General features: G+C 51.3%; 6 protein-coding genes across 6 annotated transcripts; 3 read left to right on the forward strand and 3 right to left on the reverse strand.

Annotated features, from left to right (window-relative positions):
- Positions 1-544: 544 nt before the first annotated feature.
- GLOTRDRAFT_92247 (uncharacterized protein) lies at positions 545-2,383 on the reverse strand (the record flags this gene model as incomplete). The annotated part of the gene is made up of 4 exons (XM_007866066.1): positions 545-741; positions 989-1,477; positions 1,561-1,854; positions 2,122-2,383. The coding sequence occupies 4 exons, from the start codon at positions 2,381-2,383 to the stop codon at positions 545-547; spliced, it is 1,242 nt and encodes a 413-aa protein (XP_007864257.1).
- A 1,067-nt stretch (positions 2,384-3,450) lies between these two features.
- On the forward strand, positions 3,451-5,384 carry GLOTRDRAFT_73662 (uncharacterized protein; the record flags this gene model as incomplete). The annotated part of the gene is made up of 6 exons (XM_007866067.1): positions 3,451-3,546; positions 3,596-3,906; positions 3,968-4,031; positions 4,088-4,156; positions 4,192-4,833; positions 4,890-5,384. The coding sequence occupies 6 exons, from the start codon at positions 3,451-3,453 to the stop codon at positions 5,382-5,384; spliced, it is 1,677 nt and encodes a 558-aa protein (XP_007864258.1).
- A 3,246-nt stretch (positions 5,385-8,630) lies between these two features.
- Positions 8,631-10,493, forward strand: GLOTRDRAFT_73664 (PIG-U-domain-containing protein). The gene is made up of 8 exons (XM_007866068.1): positions 8,631-8,861; positions 8,920-9,086; positions 9,150-9,250; positions 9,304-9,580; positions 9,647-9,746; positions 9,813-9,856; positions 9,913-10,037; positions 10,093-10,493. Exons 1-8 carry the CDS (start codon positions 8,658-8,660, stop codon positions 10,332-10,334), a joined length of 1,260 nt encoding a protein of 419 aa, XP_007864259.1. The 5' UTR covers positions 8,631-8,657; the 3' UTR covers positions 10,335-10,493.
- Positions 10,494-10,629: 136 nt separating this feature from the next.
- GLOTRDRAFT_127486 (kinase-like protein) lies at positions 10,630-13,229 on the reverse strand (the record flags this gene model as incomplete). Its single annotated transcript, XM_007866069.1, has 11 exons — positions 10,630-10,845; positions 10,894-11,136; positions 11,190-11,267; positions 11,321-11,497; positions 11,549-11,818; positions 11,875-12,155; positions 12,214-12,372; positions 12,425-12,454; positions 12,509-12,860; positions 12,920-13,052; positions 13,108-13,229. The coding sequence occupies 11 exons, from the start codon at positions 13,227-13,229 to the stop codon at positions 10,630-10,632; spliced, it is 2,061 nt and encodes a 686-aa protein (XP_007864260.1).
- A 388-nt stretch (positions 13,230-13,617) lies between these two features.
- On the forward strand, positions 13,618-15,125 carry GLOTRDRAFT_137524 (uncharacterized protein; the record flags this gene model as incomplete). The annotated part of the gene is made up of 5 exons (XM_007866070.1): positions 13,618-13,821; positions 13,880-14,164; positions 14,220-14,257; positions 14,307-14,643; positions 14,700-15,125. The coding sequence occupies 5 exons, from the start codon at positions 13,618-13,620 to the stop codon at positions 14,955-14,957; spliced, it is 1,122 nt and encodes a 373-aa protein (XP_007864261.1). The 3' UTR covers positions 14,958-15,125.
- Positions 15,126-17,280: 2,155 nt separating this feature from the next.
- GLOTRDRAFT_39079 (kinase-like protein) lies at positions 17,281-18,135 on the reverse strand (the record flags this gene model as incomplete). Its single annotated transcript, XM_007865793.1, has 3 exons — positions 17,281-17,490; positions 17,539-17,745; positions 17,803-18,135. Coding segments are annotated over 3 exons (750 nt in total), but the record flags the coding sequence as incomplete, so codon positions are not given.
- Between the last annotated feature and the right edge of the window lie 268 nt (positions 18,136-18,403).

Below are 18,403 nucleotides of genomic sequence, written 5' to 3' on the forward strand. Positions count from 1 at the left end.
CACTGGAACAAGCTGCAACGTCCTTTTGTACCAGGCCAAAGGGCTTCTGTCGGCCATGTCGTCGGCTCGATCAATCTTGGTCTGGCTCTCCAGCCTCGTTGGGTAGATTATTACCTTCAAAGTCTATCCTTCAGTTCCGAAACCACGCTTTACTTTGCACTTGACATGCCATCTCCGTCCTGATGTCCTGCCGCGCACTCCTAGATTTATTAAATCAGTCGCCTGACCTTGCAAGGTACGTTCAGTCACCTACTACTCTTTCGGTATATGGCAAACTACTCCCGTAAAGCAGGAACTTTTGTCCTTTGTCCCACTGATGCAGCGGCTAGGTTCGTGCGATGTACTGACGGTAATGGCTACCGCGATCCCTATGTCAAATGATTCAGGTGATCACAGCGTCTTAGCGCTCGATACCCCACGGGGGGAATACGTATTGCACGCCACCACTCGCAGTAAGGCTGAAGTTCTGCCACTCAAGGTTTGCAAATGATACAGGTGCACATCAAGCTTGAATTGAAAGAATCAAGCCTCCAGGGACATTCCATCAGATTCTGCCCAGACATGCATCACATCGGACGATAAAGCGTGGAGTCCGGATGTGGACGACTTGTGCGAGAATGTCCGGTGGGCAGTCCGCATCCTTCTGATACTGCTTGTGTCTACCGGCGTCGTAGTTCACTCCCATTCCAGCCTTCGCCGAGCTCGCATAAGTCCGACCTCCAATGGTTGGAGTACGCGTCTCTGAGTCGTGCACCTATTTTATCGTCCACGTCTGAGTACGACCCTTACAACTCCAGCGTATTGCTACGTCTTGTATCTCCCATTCAGGTGACCCCGCATCCGACGTGCACTATGTAGCGAGACCCACACTAATTATACACCACCTCTTGTCAGAGCGCCGCAACGATGCCCGGCGCCCCAAGGGCCTTGTCCACAGCGAAACTCCCTTGTGACCATTAACATGCTCACTCTTATGACGAGGACATACTACGCCATGGCTCTCCCAGAGATGATGTGTCCATAGGCTTCGCATCTGACGGTTGGTCAGGTATATGAGGAATACCCGGGGGAGTCTTCGGTAACAGGTCGAAAGTGCGCAGTATGAACACCGTCTCTTCCTCGCTAAACTCCATGTCAACGGAGGACGACCCGCCAAGTTGCTGACCCGACCGGTATGAGTCCTGTGAGTACGCCGATTTCGAGTACGTCGACCAGCAGTGGGACGCAATGGCAGCGTCATGGAGCGTGGGGGGATTCCCCGCGCGTTTCTTGCCGCGGAACTTGCGCCTCAGGGTCTCCAAGGTGCTGAGGTAGAGAGGCTCGTTCCTACTGGCACGGGCCCGAACATGGGCAGCCGGGGGCGCAGCCAATGAGAACGCGAACGGGTCGTTGCGGTCGAAAAAATCACGACTTGGGGTAGGTGGCAGCACGGGGGAGCACCACGAGACAGAGCGTACGGATGCTGTCGAGGGGGAGTCTGTTGGACGAGGAACGAATGATACAGCTGTGAGAACAGCCGGTCGTCACATGTTACTGACTTGAACGTTCATCAGAGCTTACCATGGAGGGCAGATATGATACAGCAGGTCCAAATTGTCAGGAATAAGGCATACAAGACCTGGGGGGTATGACCGCCAAGTAAATTGGACGCCGAGCACGCCACTGCGAGCAGCTGACCAGCCCACACTAGATACACAGGAATGAGCTGGTGCGAGTTCTGGCGGCGGCGGTAGAAAAGAAGGTGAACGATGGGGAAAAGAGTCAACAAGGTATTGATGAACCAGGTTATCGGCATGACAAGGTCGGACAAGGTGCGTTGGTGCAAAAGGAGCGACAAAAATGAGCACAAAGCCGCTGTATAGGATCATATTCAGTTGAACATCCAGTTTGAAGAACGTGCGCCTGACCAGAGAAAAGCGATAAGATGAGGCAAACCACCAGGAAGCGTCTCGAATTTCTTGGTATCCATGGATCCAGACCCATGTCTACGAGCCATTGGCCGCTCAATAATAAAATTGGTATAGCAGCCACTGATTGACGTTGGCCACGTTATCACGGCAAAGTGAAGATCGACAATGCGCGCATCAGGAGCAAGCCCTAGGACGTTCTAAAGCCTCTTACGTTCTGTCTGGACTAGGTATCTGAGAGAAGCAGCCGCAAGCCAGAACCTCTGTTGGTGGCGAGAACCCAACATCGCGGCAGTGATATCCATAGCACCGGCGACGCCCGAGCAGAGACCGATAGAAAGAACGAAGAACAAGTACACATTTCGATCGCGCCCGACGAAAGCATTCCTACGAGAGAGATACGCAACCAGCGAACATATTGCGAAACCGAGGACGAGTAAGGACAGGACCGGAGGAACGAGTGAGAGAGACTCCATCGAGGAGGGGATATCGCAAGCCTGCCGCAAATGTCGATGACATTGTATAAATATTGCTGCCGTGGTATGAGCGGCAATTACCCTTAATAGAGGGCTTCAAATGCTAGTCCGTAAAGGGACGTGGTCCATTCAATACCTTACCTACATAATTGTCAGTCTGGAAGACGAAGATCCTCTACCTCCTTCCGCCAGGCAGAATAGGTATATAGCGTAGCCATATTCGATAATCCCGCGCCTGAGTAACTCCGACTATCCTTTTGAGCTTCAAAACATTAGAGATCTTGACTTGAGCTTGACAGGGAGAATTTTGGTGATGTCGGACATGTTGTTACGGGGTGTAAGTATCCCCCAGTACCACCTGGCATTCCCTACTCAAGCAGAAATGAGGGAGTTATGAAGAGCAATGTCGATGACCAGTCCTCGTGTCCTTTGCGCGGTCTTGATAAACTACGGCTGGGATGCGAGAAAGCCATCCGCAGTATGGTTGGCATTTATATGCTCGACGCTCGACCTTCCATTTGACAGGCTGCACTGCGGAAACTGAAATGTAACTTGAATTTGAAAAGGCATCCGGTACCGCAATGCATTGGGAGAAGAACATTTAGCAGATGTCAACCGGCGTAGTGATTCACTGCATTCAGGCACTTCTGCGTTGAGGGGGGACCCGCAAACGTCGTAAAACCGCGGGAGCAGCAGCAGATTAAGTAGCAGCGAAGGTGGAAGACCAACTTACACGGAAGCGAATTATTGGTATAGTTACGTAATGTGAAGTGACGACTTTGTTCTCACGGGTTCGTGCCACCTGGTTACACCCACTCGAGTGTACGATCGAATATTCTATCATGCACTCTGCCATGCACCATCGTAGACTTCTGTTATAACCCTCATACACCGTATCATCCCTCCGATACACTTACAATTGATTCCGCCATCTCACGCTATTGTTATTCCTTTCCGCATCCAGCAACACTTCCGATCGACCCGCAATGGCACAGGTGTCTGAGAGTGCAGCTGGCAGCAGCGCTTTCGGCCCTATGGCTCTCCTGCTTGGACTTAAGAAACGAAACATGAAGTCTCCGCTCACGTCATTACCTGGGGACGTTCTTCTGGAGATTGCGAAGTTCCTACCATGTCTAGCAGACGTGCTTCACGTGTGTCTGACGGTGAGTACTCCCCGATAAACTTGACATGGTGGTAATCCCATGGCTACAGTCCTCCGTTATATACAATCAAGTTATGCAAGTCCTCTATGAGTCGGTAGACTTGTGCTCCGCAGATCAGTGCTCCCGAACCTTGAGCATGCTGCAGCGCAGACCAGAGGTGGCCCGTCACTTGCGAAAGCTGGTCGTACGTCCAGACGAAGATCCTAGGCGGAGGAGGAGGAGGTACTCGCCGGTCGATGGATACCTTGTCTCAGCTTCTGTCAGGCAAGCCGCGCCTCGACTGGATGCCTTGCATACGTTCATCTGGGATGGCGAGGACCTTCCGCCGTACGACGATATGTGGTTCGCTCTCCGGATATCGTAAGTGAAGAAGGTACGCCGAGGACTTCAACTCTAACGCACAAACGTCGTTCTTGTGTAGATGTCCACAGTTGCGAACGATCGGGACTAGCATGGGTCCAGTAACACCTAACCCCCGGAGCCATGTGGGTCCACATCCCGACTTTGCCCTCGTGCACTTCCTGATCTTTCCGATTGGCAGTTGTTCGACTTCAGTAACTTGGCTGGCTTCTCCCTTACGCTGCGTTCCGGGTTTTACAGCCAGTTCGACGTGTGGGGTACGCAGGCATTAGCAGCTGCTGGAAGCTGCTATGTATTAACATTTATGAAGATGATCTGCCCCCCTTCCAACCACTATGGGACATGCTAATCAAACGATGCCCAAACCTTGAAGTGCTCACTGTTGATGGCGTTTCTGCACGCCCTGCAGATGCTCGTATCCTATACAGCGCACGCTGGCCGAAATTGCGCACACTAGTCGTAGGACCGATTCTGATTCAGCACGAAGCGCACAACTTCAACATCACGCAAGAGAAACCACCTTTTGCTAGGTTCCTCGAAGAACACAAGGACCTGCGGTCGCTGCATCTCACGAGCCACCACGCAGGTTTGAGCGCAGCCGACCTCCACGCGCTGGATATGGAAGCCTTGCCGCACTTAACGGAGTTCTGCGGTAGCTTGTCCCAGTTGCAGGCTTTGCCGCACTCCGTTGCGCGCTCCATCAAATCAGCACGGTTCCCAGAGCCGATGTTATTACGAGAAGTCACGCCTCCATTGACGGTTTCCATGGTCCTGCATAATATGTCGTCATTGACGAACCTGAGTATCAACTTTGTCCTGCAATCAGGATACTACGACAATATCGGCGTGCTCAAGTCCATCGTCTCAAGCTGTCCGCTGCTGATCAACCTAGAGATCACGTGTAGTTCTCAGCCGGCATTCTATCTTGTATGTCCTATCATTCATTCCGAACAAATCTACCCATTGATGCCCCGCCTTTCCAGGATGCATTCTCGAGAGCCATACGTTCCCTGTCCAAGCTCCGCACCCTATCACTCACGATGGTCAAAGTCCCTGGCGACGAGCCCATGACTAAGGGTGCTGCGCGTATCGCCCTTTCGAACCCCCGGCTCAAGAAATTCACCGTCTCCTACATCTCCCGATATGCGTCTTTCCCCCGCCACTTCCACCACATCTATAGCCAGCCCATGCACTCCGATGCCTACGAGACCGGCACGTACGAGGTCATATGTGACCAGCACGGGTTGCCGATCAAGCTCTCCGTGTATGAGAGACATTCGCAGACGCTGGTGTGGTGGCACTGGGTGAGCCGGCGTCGATATGTCTACGACTTGAGGCCGCCGGGACATCCGGATGCGGAGAGGAAGGGGCTGGTGCAGCTGTTGATGGAGAAGGGGAACGCGGGGGAGGAGACGAGGCTCCTGTTTTTCTGCTGCATGTTGGTGGCGCTGGCCCTTTTGGCTACGATACGAGCGTGATGGACCAAGTGCTAGAAGTCTCAATACGTGTATGTATGTATATTCAGACCTCTGTGGCGACATATCAGGACTCGTCATAGTTAATGTTGTACCACCATTTTCCTAGACCATATAGATATGTATGGTGTGTTTGTATGTCATATTGTCCAGCACTTGCCTCCGTTCTTGCGACTGTGCCCAGCAACGAAGCCCGTTTGTCCCCCTGTACCAGAAATAGATTGCTCATCATTAGTTTGAGAGGGGCGCGCCATACTCGACACTTCGAAGGCACGGGGAAATCCCGGGCCATGGCCAGCCGGTGATCACATTCATTCCTCGCCAGTCTCACAAAGCAGCAATGGCTTCGTCACAGAGGCTGTATTTTCAAAGAGAGAGTGGGTGACCCTGAATCGGGCCCGCGATGGAGGTTAGAAGATCCCAGGGGTGAGATGTTGTGCGGTGAGAGCCACGACTGCCAATACTATGAGGTCACAACATGTTCGCAGAGATTGCACCTCTGGTACTCTACCACACAGTCTAAACCTCCCGACGAGAGCGGACTTCCGATTGGAGTATGGAGGCAGAGGGGCCACTATAGACTGTTCGTGTCTCTGAGAAGTGGTGACAGGAATGCGCCACTTGCGACAGTGGTGAGTTTATGGGCTAAATTGTTATCTGTCAGCCGCCAGGATGACTGAGCGGAACTACCATCGTGTTGTTGACAGGTGGATACACCCTGCAGAATACATATGCGAGGGAAATATGGCACATACGGAGGAAATGGATATGTTGCTTACTTGAGGACCAACTCTAGTCTTGCTGCGCGATGAGAATAGTGGACGCGGAAACACGAGGTGTCGTCACCTGAGATGCCGGCAGCCGAGACGGTAACATTCCGAGGGACTATTCTTAATTCGCTGCGCAAACTGGAGTATAAGGAGCACATAAGTCGCATGCCTGCTGAGTAGCGCAGGATGAGGATGAGGCGGACCTCGCGCGAAGACGAACAGCAGATCCGATGCTACAGCTGTCAAGCCAGAGACTCTTTGATCGACTGACACACATGCTATATGTTTGCTAATGTTGCCAAATAGACCACCGTCGCTGCGCCAGGAAGCATCATTCAATCCCCCCAGTCAGAGAGAAGTTGGGAGGCTCCTGGAGGGTCATCAGCACGGCACCCAGGCAGACGCCTGAAGACTTGTGATCAAGGGTCGGAAGGGCGCGCGAAGACGGTCAATCATCACTGGTCAAATTTCAAGATAATGACGTTTGAGGGAAGACAGCGCTCGGGGATGGAAACGGTGGAACGAAAACGACGCGTCCGCCCGAGGTTTGAATTCCAGAGTAATGCCGGACAGTGCTATTCCATGATCACTGTATCGGAACTTGAATAATGACAGTTCATACCGTTCCCATATTGAAATGTGATGACCGTCAGGAGATGGACAGGACATGAACCTCAGTCCAGCGTGGCTGAGAAGTGATAGGTCGATACTTGTGAAGATATCCTTAGCTTGTAAAGGTTCGACGAAGCGAAAAGCGGCACTTCAAACAGGGGATAAGCGTCAGACCAATAAATTCAAGTAGTTGTGGCAGAGATGGTCGTGCGCAAGAAGATATAAAAACATTCGTGAGAACGCGTGGACCGCATCTAGTCTCCCCTGGACTGCCACGATCGGGATGAGCCACAGAACGCGTCCGTATTAAGGCTCCAACCATTTAGTTTACGTTTACAGATTCTTGTAAACTAAACATAAACATAAACAACCAGTAAACTAAACAGTAAATAAACAGTAAACAGCCTGTTTGGTATGTAAAGTGACTTCTTGCTCCCTCTCTAATGCCCGGATGCCTCCAAGAGCTCACGAGAGCCATACGTGACATAGTCTAACATACTGGGAGGACCGTCGAAGCCGGTTGTCCTTGTGGCTCGAGGGTACCCGCCACTTACCTCAAAATAGACTACCCACGAGGGAGGTCGGTAAGTCCCGAAGGACCGACGAAGCATCGAAAGCCTGTGGCAAGGGGGGTACACTCTCCTGAGCCCCTCAAGTTGTCTATGAATTGAACATGGACAGCCTATATGAGCTTTACGTGGTGCCAGGTCAGCTCAAGCAGATGTTATATCTAACTGTTTGTTTACCCTTTATATACTGTTTACCCCGGGTTTACTGGCTTGGCGTAAACAAACATAAACTTTAACACAAAAAAACCATTTAAAACAGTAAATAAACTAAAAGGTTGGAGCCTGGCTCGATAATGATAGAGTTGCAATAAAAGAAAATAAAAAGAAAAAGAAAAAGGAAAAATTGGGATTGGCTCAGAGAGCCATGTGGCAGTTGTAGCTTCGAGGCCCTTGGGACCGAAATCTGCGTTACTCTCGGGCCTATGCTCCACAAATCACCCTCAGAGCCCTGAAGTAGGAACACAGCAGCTAGTGAGTGACAGATGGCATATTTTACCGAAAAATCCGAGTGTAAATACTGCTAAAATCGAATTTGTCCGGCCCCTCCAGGGCCATACTAGTACTCAACCCGTCCATCGTTCTCTGAGATATATCTCCTATAAAACGGCAACTGAAACCATGAGAAAGTCTACAGCTAGTCCATGCATATTTTCTGAAGGCGATTCAAGCCCAAAATACTGTGTAATTCCTCAATTTGGGGCCCTCCGGGGCAAGTGACTTCTTGTATCAAACATTCAAAGCAAACACCACTCCCCCACAATTCCACGAAAGAGGTTTAACATTGAATCTGTAGTTTGCATGCTTTCCCCCTCCACGCCACCTTACAAGGTCTGGATTACTGCGGATATCTGTAAATGCAGTGACACCCAGTCAGGCCAACTGCGCAGAGGATATTTCATTAAAAATAATTCTGTAAATCTACTGCTGTGAACTGTCTAACTGCTGCTGAGTGCTGAACACTCCCATAAAAACTCTGCATGGACATCAAGGTCTGTTGGTATGATTTGGGGTAATGGATATCAAGCCGCATCTACCTTCATATATATGGTCTCAAGTATACAGTATACGCAGGTATTTTACCTATTGTACCCACGAACGGGAGCTCGTCCGGCACCTGTCATGGCAGGCACAAATCGAGTTCTCCTCGGGGAGAGCCACAGCAGCCGTTGTGGCGCCTCTGGCACAGCCACTCGATAACTCGTTGAGTTTGGTAGGTTCGTCCCACGAAATGGCACAGCCACTCGATATTGATATCGAGCAACCATATGCGTAACCTCCCTGGAGCCTCAGTCCGTATACGACGACAATACCGACTCAGGTTTTGGATGGACTGGCGGGAGTTTAGAGTGGCCTTTCCGCTGCTCGTATCATGCAGACTATTGCTTGCTCTTACCCCCTTTGTCAACTCTCTCGGCCTCGACCATAACCACCAGCTCTCGTCTCCGACGAATTCGTATGTTCGTCTGCAGGAAGGATTATTCCTCTTCAAGCATGACATAGATCCCTATGCGGGAGGCTCTTTCTACCACGTACGCACAGATTTATCAAGAATGCTCCTCTATGAATGCGAATATTATCTGCCAGTAGTCCCCGTTATACCTGTCACTATTCACCACTGTCCTCCCCACATCTCGCTTCGTGTCCCGGATAGTATGGACTATGCTCGACGTGCTCGGAGCATGGGCACTGGTCAATATATGGAGAGAACGGCAGAGTGTAGTACGAACCTCAAGGGATACCCTTGTAGCTGCTGCGTGCGCTCTTTTCCATGCCCCTGGTCATTAGCCATAGCTGAACTATGACGGAAACGTCTGCAGGTATCTCCTGAACCCTTATATACTTCTCCCCAACCTAGCCCTGTCCACCGTCTCCTTTGAGAATACGCTCCAGCTTCTCGTCCTCTTGTACGCCTGCCGACGTTCGCCCTGTTTTCCTGATCAACCGCACCAGCCGACTAATTGTTTTTCCTAGGCCGCCCATCCCCCGCGCTCTTGCTTGCAGCCATTCTCATCCATCTTTCCCTTTACTCCGCCCTTCTTCTTCCGTCAATAGCACTCCTACTCCTATCCTCTCCGCACTCACATCTTGCGAACCCAAAATTCTTCACCGCATACCGACACCCGAACGCGTCTCTGAGCACCCTGCTATCATACATAGGAGAATGTGTGTTGTATTCGGTCGTACTGTGCCTATGCTGTACCGTGGTAGCGGGAGGCTGGGGCTGGGTTGAGAAGACATGGGGTGTGGTGTGCGTACATCATCCATCCAAGGCTTATGTACCTTGCAGTTGAGCCAGACTAACGTGGACTTCTAGCTTGACCCTTCCTGATCTTACCCCTAACCCTGGTTTATGGTGGTACTTCTTCACGGAGATGTTCGACCACTTCCGCCCATTTTTCCTCATGGTGTTCTCGGTGCGTCGCATTCTATTCCATTCTGCTCCGTACTTTGTTGTCAAGTCTAATGCATTCACGTCGTAGGTGCACCTCCTCATCTATGTAGCGCCGGTTTGTTTGAAGTTCCAGTACGACTTCTCTCCATGTCAACTGTCCGCATGCTGATAGTTGTGACCTCGGATAGACATGACCCTCTCTTCGCCTCCTTCGCGCTACTTGGCGTCCTAGGCATGTTCAAACCTTACCTGACTCTCGCCGATCCGGGGCTCTTTCTGAGCATGTACTCCGTCTTTCCCGAAATCTTCCCTTGTACCTCGCCGTTTCTTCCCTGTTCAACACAAGATACTAACCCTAAACTGCACAGACCTCTCACATCCGCTCCCAACGACCCTCTTGCACCTACACGCGTCACTGCTCCTCCCCCTCTTCCACTCTCTATGGCTGAATCAAGGCACGGGTAACGCGAACTTCTTCTATGCGTCGACACTTGTTCTGGGCATGGCAAATGGTGCGGCCCTCGTGGACGCTATTTGGGCTGGGTTAAGGATTGCGATCGGCGGCAAGGAGAGCGAGGATGAAGGGGAGATCGCTGTTGTGCAGGAATAATGCCATGTAGTCTCTTACTCAGGCAGTATCTGGAGCCGCTACGGAGTGCTGGTTCAGACCCGTCCGGCCTTCCCGTCTTTCGCAGATGTGTCGCAAATTGTAGAATTCGACCGTCAACGTTTCAACGTTCAACGTCCACCCGTCAAGCACGCGACTGACAATGCAATCTGCTGGAGATCATATGAAGTGAAGATTACACGATTGACAGGGTCTGATAAAGGCTTAGGATATTATATACAACGATAATGCAAGATAAGTCCGCTGCAGTGTAGGGTTGATGCGCACAAGTCCAAATTCACTGGAATGGTTGTCTATCCACCATTGCCGCCAGGGCTTCTGCAAGAGCCTCGCTCTTTATCCTCTCTTTTGGGTCCTGTGGCCAGCACTGCTTCACAATGGACCACAGATTGTCCGGGATATCGCCTTCCGGGCGGGGAGGCCTTGACCCATTTATGACACCAGTCTCGGACCATTTTCCCGCCTCGTGCCACAGATCACCTGGGGTATACACCTGTGCGGACATGAGTGGGCTGGCTTTGCAAGGAAGCCGAAAACGTACGTCGACGCAGACGCAACCAAAGGCATAAATGTCGTATGCTGGGCAGATCGCCGTCCGAATCTCTTGGTTCCTTTCGTCGATGTTGCCACCGTGCTCATTTCTCAGTTTGAGGATTTCCGGTGGCATGTAAGGAAGGCTCCCCGCACTTCCACGTTCGCTGGGCACAGTGAAAGAATGATAATACGTGCTTATACCGAAGTCCGTGAGGCAAGGTTCCCCTTTGTCATTTATGAGAATATTATCCTGTAGATTGATTAGCGATCTGAAGATGCACATGGACTGGCAAAGGCATATACCGGCTTGATATCCTTGTGCACTAGAGGGGGAGTATAGTGACAGTGTAGGTAGCGGAGGGCATCCGCTATCTGCGATAGCTTCATAGAGCATCAGCTCATCTGACAATACTGAACGAGCATCGATCACTCACCAGTGAAATACGGTCACACTTATCCCCACGGGAGTGAATATACGGCAGGAGACTACCATTGTCACACCAGCGCGATACCATGGCTCGACGGCCCTCAGGGTATACGTGTACCCCTATCAAAGGCAGGATATTGCGGTGACGCAAATGGCGCCATATAATGGCCTCACGGTAAAATCGCTGTTGAATCGCGGTTAAGGACGAATGATGATGTATTTGGTCGTCACATACCCGGGCCTGCTTCTCAAGCGCCTTCTCAGAGTTTAAACCTCTGGGAAGCAACACCTTCAAAGCAACCTGCTGGCCTGCGAGCGTGGCCTTATAAACGGCTCCGAACCCGCCTTGGCCATAGGCCACTGCCTCTTCAGACTCCGGCCTTTTGATGTGAAGCGAGGGAGGGACCATGTGTTCTCGATGCACAAACCTCCTCACCAACCTCGCACACTGCATTCTGAGCTCATCATCTTCTGGGTCGGATTCATGATCGAACCAATCAATGGTCTGAAAGCCGAGACATCAATCATTGGATAGGAAAACTCCAAGGCGAAGGCACTTACTTCTTGTAGATAGTCGAGTGTGAATTCCTTGAGCTGCATCGGGAAGGCGCGCATATTCTTGAGCAACCTGGGCTCGCTTGCAGTAGCACACGATTCCTTGGCTTCGACATCACTCGACTGCGCGCGTTCGGGCGGTGGACTGTCTAGCGCAGAAATAGGATCGTCCACCCGCTCAACGGCATCCGCTTTATTAGCATGCTGGTTACTCGGTTCAGGCCAGAACGTAAGATTGTGCAGCAACTGTTTGGACTCTTCCGACATGTCTTCAGAATGAGCCAATTCTATCAGACGTCAACATCGTTAGTACATAGAAGCAGTCCCGAAATACAGTAAACTCACCTATAATTTGGTGAGCAACCTGTACAGCTTCTTCTTCTTCCTTCGGTATAGAGGCAAGTAACTTCTGTACAGTCTCCTCAGGGTAGGTACGAGTAAATCTTCTTCGTTCCCCATGGTGTACCTCGTTTAGAGTATTGCATGATCGCTGATGGCGGAGGGCTGTTCTAAATCAGTCAAAGAGTGTCTCTTCGACCAAGCAAGTCGAACGTACCTTGAACTTGATAGTGAAACACGGATTTACCTATGCCTAAGGTTAAGTATTGATGATAAGCAGCGAATGCGGAGAGACGCTTACCAAGGGTCTCATTGTCGGCAACGAGAGTCAATCGGGCACTGGACCCGGATTCCGAAAGGGTCATTACGTTTTGAATGCCGCCTCCTGATGAGCTTGATGAAACAGGGCTATTCTCCCGTCTCAACGCAACGGGCAATCTTGCTACCTCTGTCATACCCGTGGGTGCTCGCAACAGCTCTGGCGGAGGTCCGCCATCAGAAGCGCCTCGTAGGAGGTTTGTATGGTCCACTCCGGACGAATGCTGGTCGGAGGTCGGGACAGATGTCGTATCAGGCCCATCGTCTGAAGTCGACCGGTGTTCGTCAGCCTCTGCTTTAAGCTGCTCGACTCTCTTAGCGGCTTGCGAGGCCGTCTAGGATACAAATGTATATGAACGGCTATGTATTTGTATAGATGGGAGATCATGCGTACCCTAGCTTCAAGTTCAAAATCGGCGCACCGCTCCCAGTGGTATTCAAGTTTCGAAGAGCCGCGAAATAGGGTAAACAGGCGGCCTTTAAAGGTCCTTCTATAGTTCTCAATGTAATGCTGTCGGTCTAGTAACCTTGGATCAAGGGTCAATAAAGATGATGTTGGGCTGAAATGTCTGGAAGACACACTCATCATGCGTTACTTGCAATCCCGCAAGGATTTCCGGCGCGAGGAGATCTTTATGCTCGTATATAACGACCAAGCCTTTCTTCAGGTGGTGCTCAGAACGAGACAAAAATGGATTAGGCATGGCAGATCACCGGGTCGAGTACTAGTGTAAGTCGTGCTCTACTGCCTGCAGAGTATTTATACTTTTTGGACATCACGATACTAAGGCTTCGAACATTGGTTTCCAAGTGCAACGGGTCGACAAAAGGCATGTTCGTCATGTACCCGAAAATCGTATCATGGATGGCATTGTGGGAGCAGCGGACGGACAATGTCGACTCAACGAGTAACTTGGTCTGATCCGATGCCCGTTTGAACATAAGGCTATGGGTCCATATTTACACCTGTTGCGCCAGCCAGAGGACCCCTGGGAGTCTGCCACCTCCAATCAAAGCATGGTCTGATCAGTAGTCGCCGTCGGGTTTCTCCTGGTCCTGGACAGATGTCCTGGTCTGTCTACTGTTTGTAGCATGTCCTCTCAGCCGGATGCTCAAGGGCCCCCTCCCCACAAGCCGGGCGAGCTCGCATTCTATGAGCTGTTCTGGCGTGATCACCAGCAATGGCTGCAATCTCGCGGTTACATGCTGAGGTCGCGCTATATGCCTGGCTGGGTCCCATCGTGGAAAGGAACAAAGAGGCACTGGTCTGAGTGCGAGGACGGGCAATCGTTTCCGGTACGCTTCGTCATCCGTGCTTTCCCGACTCCGGCTGGAGAACTGATATGGACCGTAGCACAGGCTGATCGTAGATGCTATCCGGGTATCCGATGGTGCCCTCGTCGCTCTAAAACGCGTCCCTAGAGCCAACTCACCAAATGAGGGCGCCATTGGTCTCCTTTTTTCCTCCGATCCGCTCAAATCTGATCCGCAAAACCACTGCGTGCCCATCTACGAAGTACTGGAGGTACCAGATGACGCAGACTCGGAAGTTATCGTAATGCCGTTCCTGCGGCTCTGGTACAATCCACCTTTTGACACGTTTGGGGAAGTGGTTTCATTTCTGCAGCAGACCATTGAGGTGAGTCGACTGCGGGAAGGAGAGGGTTTCGTCCCTGAAAGCTCGTGTTGCTTAGGGTTTGCACTTCATGCATAAGCATCTGGTGGCCCATAGGTGTGTCCTCTGGAATCCAGTAACTCATTATATTTACAAAAGCATTAAGGGACTGTACACTGCGCAATATAATGATGGATCCATCTGCGCTGTACCCAGAGTCCTTCCACCCTGTCAGCACTAGTCAGAAGCGAAATCTTAAAGGCCATGCGAAGCACTATACTCGGACTCAGCGTCCCGTCAAATACTATCTCATTGACTTCGGCTTATCCAGACGATATAAGCCAGAGGACATGCCACCAATGGAAGAAGTTGTCATTGGCGGCGATCGAACTGTGCCGGAATTTCAGGACGTCTATACTCGAGCGGTTTCTTCCAAGCGCTGCGATCCCTTCCCCACGGATATTTACACTCTCGGAAATGTCATGAAGTCGTGGCTCATAGAAGTAAGGGAGCGATTTACATGTGTCTCGTGTCCGTGTTGCTAACCAAGCTTTGAAAGAAAAACGCAGGCTTCGAATTTCTACAGCCTCTAGTCTCAGATATGGTCCAGGAAGAGCCAGCGAAGCGTCCGAAGATGGAGGAGGTCCTGACTCGGTTTGAAGACATTCGAAAGTCTCTGAGCACTCGGAAACTTCGGTCCCGAGTGGTTCCTCGCGACGAAAACCTTGTCGAGGGCCTGTTTCGCGCCATTGGTCACTGGAGCAGGCGGGTCATATACATCATACGACGGACGCCTGCAGTCCCTATGCCCCCGTAGCGCGTTCCTGGCCATGGCTTCGAGCATTACTACCTGGATTTGTGGAAGTTCCTTCATTTCATCTTAGCTCGATCTACAAGTGCTGTCCGGTTGCTATGTTGCTGCTATCTTACGCTCGTTTCTATTGTCGTTGTCCGCGTTCAAATGCAAATCATCGTTCTTACAGGCACCCAGATACCATGTTTAGACTGACGTGCGCTCTATGTTCGCCTTTGACATTGCTTGCATTGGTAGGAATCACGGCACCGATCCTGTGCCATGTCGCGACGCGTCTCGGAGCTTCGGTACAAGAGGATGGTGCCTCAGTCTATTTACGTAGCCGGTAAGATATCCGTCCTTCGCACGTGGAGTCCTGGTTGATACAGGGCTGCCTGTCGAAGGGACGCACCTGCCGCCATTCTTTGTTCTACAAAACAGCAACTAGGGAACTGCGCTCGGCCGAAGACGGCGACTACTTTTACTTTGTGCTATTGTTCAACTTTTGGTTTACTGTCGGCCAAGGAACTTCTGGGTCTTTGTGTATGAGCAAGTCCTCGGGGTCTACTGGTGGCACCGTTGGTCGACTTGAACGGGTACCTGGCAATGGGGACGACCGCTCGAATTTTGGCTCGCAGCCTCATGCATGAGATGCCTTCCGTGGGTTTTGTAGTCACTTCTCACTGCTTTTCGTGAAGCACTTGTCGTTCCCAGCCTGAGCCTGAGAGTCCTCCCCAACCTCCTAGGCCTGCCGCGATCCCAAGGGGCAAAGGACCGAGACATGTCGTCGCGGCGGCGACGACGTTGATTTAGCCAGAGTGGGTCCAACATCGCTCAGGCCTCGACAATGGCTAGGTGGCTTCCCGATCAGCAACACAAATTATGGGCCCGCGTGTGCTCAGGAGTCTCGGAGGCTCGCGGTGAGTTCGTCAGTCCCTTGTCTGACCTGGAGGCTATTCATCGTGTTGCCTCTTCCTGGCGGATATTGATTCCTAACAACGAGGGCACCGCCGACAGATGGCGTATATGATGAAGGTGACCGAGGTGTGTCAGGCGATATCTGTTAGAGGCGCATCTACGGGATGGATGAAACCGACAGCTGCCCTCCCGGCGCCTTTGCCACGGAGCCTTCGTTCCCCTCCTGGACTCCACCATGGACCATTGTAACGATTCTTCGCTGCTACATCTTGTCCTCTCTCGCGGCGGCCGTTTCCTATTATAATGGACCACCATGTCCGTTCTACCCCGTCCTTGGACATCTGTGGCCTTCCTGGTACTTACCAGGGAATACTATGGTTGTTAACACTGTTGATGTCGCTCGGGACTGGATTATGTCTTACAGTGCTTCTGAACATTCGACAGAGCAAGATCATGTCATACGCGGTCTAGCTCTATTGTTCTTCATAGCCACACCGACAGCACATGTGAATCAAGCCCATCTGGACATTGTGATGCGTGACTTTGCTCGTGATTATTGATGTTGTAGGTATCAGGGCGTGGGGAACATGTGTCTTCGGGTGACTCCGTGGCTAAGACCTTCGCATCCGTGCCAATTGTTAGAACCATGTCCACGCGCTGGGGGTTTCTTTACAAGTACGGTAAGTCGGGCTCACAAACTTTAATGGCACGAGTAAACTCTTTGAAACTCAGATGTAACTGATAATGTGAGTCGAACTACTGCTCCGACAATAGAGTATGCGGACTGATGATATACACCCCGGCTCAAAAGTGTCAGCTGTCCCACATGAAGCAGAGACAGCCTGCATCTCGTCAGTGACTCGGGTCTGATACTCTTGCTAAACTACTAGACGCGTGTGACTCTGTACTGCAATCGATATCAAAATGCTTGCAAAGGTGGCAGTAGGTCCATGAGAGAGTGGACCCATAAACATACACAACTTCCTAACGGGGATGCTCACAGATCTCTGTCCGATCACTGACATCGATCAGTCACGATCTCGATTTTCTCGGAGGCAAATCGGAAATCCTCAAATGGTGTCAGGGGTCTATCCTGCCGGTGCTTCTGTCAATCTACGTTTGAGGCTTTCATCCACAAATTGCGGCTGATACAGCTGCGATGGTTTAAAATGGAAAGCGGCCGTTTCGCCCCTTAGAACCAATTCCGGACGATGTCTGGGTGATCATCGAGTCGTGTTGGTTGCACAACCCTGATGACAGGATGACGAGTTTGGAAGCTTGGGAGCGGTTGAAGGTGTCGCGCGGGTAGTTGCAAGGTAGTTGGCATTTATATACATCGTTCCCTTCAGGTTGCAGGTGCAAGGCAATTACCGTTTGACTGCCGCCCCTCACGCACACTAATTTCCATGATCCCAAATCATCGTGGTGGTTAGCGACTGCAGTACTCTATCAGTTTCGTCCATGCATGTATACTTTTCATCCTCTTTTTTGCCTCCTGCGCCCAGCAAGCCTGAATAACATCCCAAACATCATCCGACATACTTCCGGTCGAGGGACGGCTCGGTCGTTGTCCATTCGTCACGTTCAGCTGGATTTGAAGACTCGTAAAATTTTGCCAGGGCATTTCCCGAGTGTACATCTAGTGTCAGTGTTAGCAACGAGGCATCGCTGACAAAGTGAATGATACCTGGAGACCGAGGCATGCGAAGGCATACATGTCGGACTCTGGTGTCGGAGTCCATTCCCCAGGCTCACGTAATATGAATTCAGGAGCCCAGTACTGCTCGTTCCCGTGAGTGGTCTGTGTTCCTGTTGTGGTATGGGACCCCGCAAACGTGCTTAAGCCGAAGTCAGTCAGGCGTGGTTCGTGTTTATGGTCGATCAGAATGTTTCGCTGTGGCATGCCAACGATATGAGCAAAGGCTAGACGGGTACGAAGATAACAATGTACAGGATGGAGATCCGCGTGGACCATAGGCGGTTTGTGTGCGTGCAGGTAGCACAGTGCGTCGGCAATTTGCATGAGCTGCGAAACATTCCGTTGAGTTCCCGATCCGCATTGCATGTGTTCACGTACTATGGGTGGCAAGTCAGGCTGATGTGATTTCAAGTATTCCATGAGATTCCCGTTCTGGGCCCAGGGGGAAACTAGACATTGCATCGGAATGTTGGGCTGTTCGGCCGGTATTTCCCACTCGCATATACCAAGCAATGGTGCGACATTGGGATGGCGAAGTTGTTTCCAAACAACCATTTCTCGGCGAAATGACTGGGTGGGGTGGTCATGCACTAGTAACCTAGTCCACAGGTAGGTGAACGTACCCGCAGTCTCTTCTTTCTTTCATGTTCACTTACATCGGAGCCGGTCACCTTTCGGAGAGCCTTCACGGCTACATCTTCATCCCTCCACCTTACTCTGTAGATCTCACCGACATTCCCATATCTCGCTGGCCCTGCAGATGGTTCTCGTATATCCTTAATTGCCAGGATAGAGGGAAAGGTGCAGCAGTCATAACATATGCTTCGCAACGCGGACTCGCGTGACATCCGAA

This window comes from Gloeophyllum trabeum (assembly GCF_000344685.1).
Source record: "Gloeophyllum trabeum ATCC 11539 unplaced genomic scaffold GLOTRscaffold_00004, whole genome shotgun sequence".
Taxonomy (NCBI): domain Eukaryota; kingdom Fungi; phylum Basidiomycota; class Agaricomycetes; order Gloeophyllales; family Gloeophyllaceae; genus Gloeophyllum; species Gloeophyllum trabeum.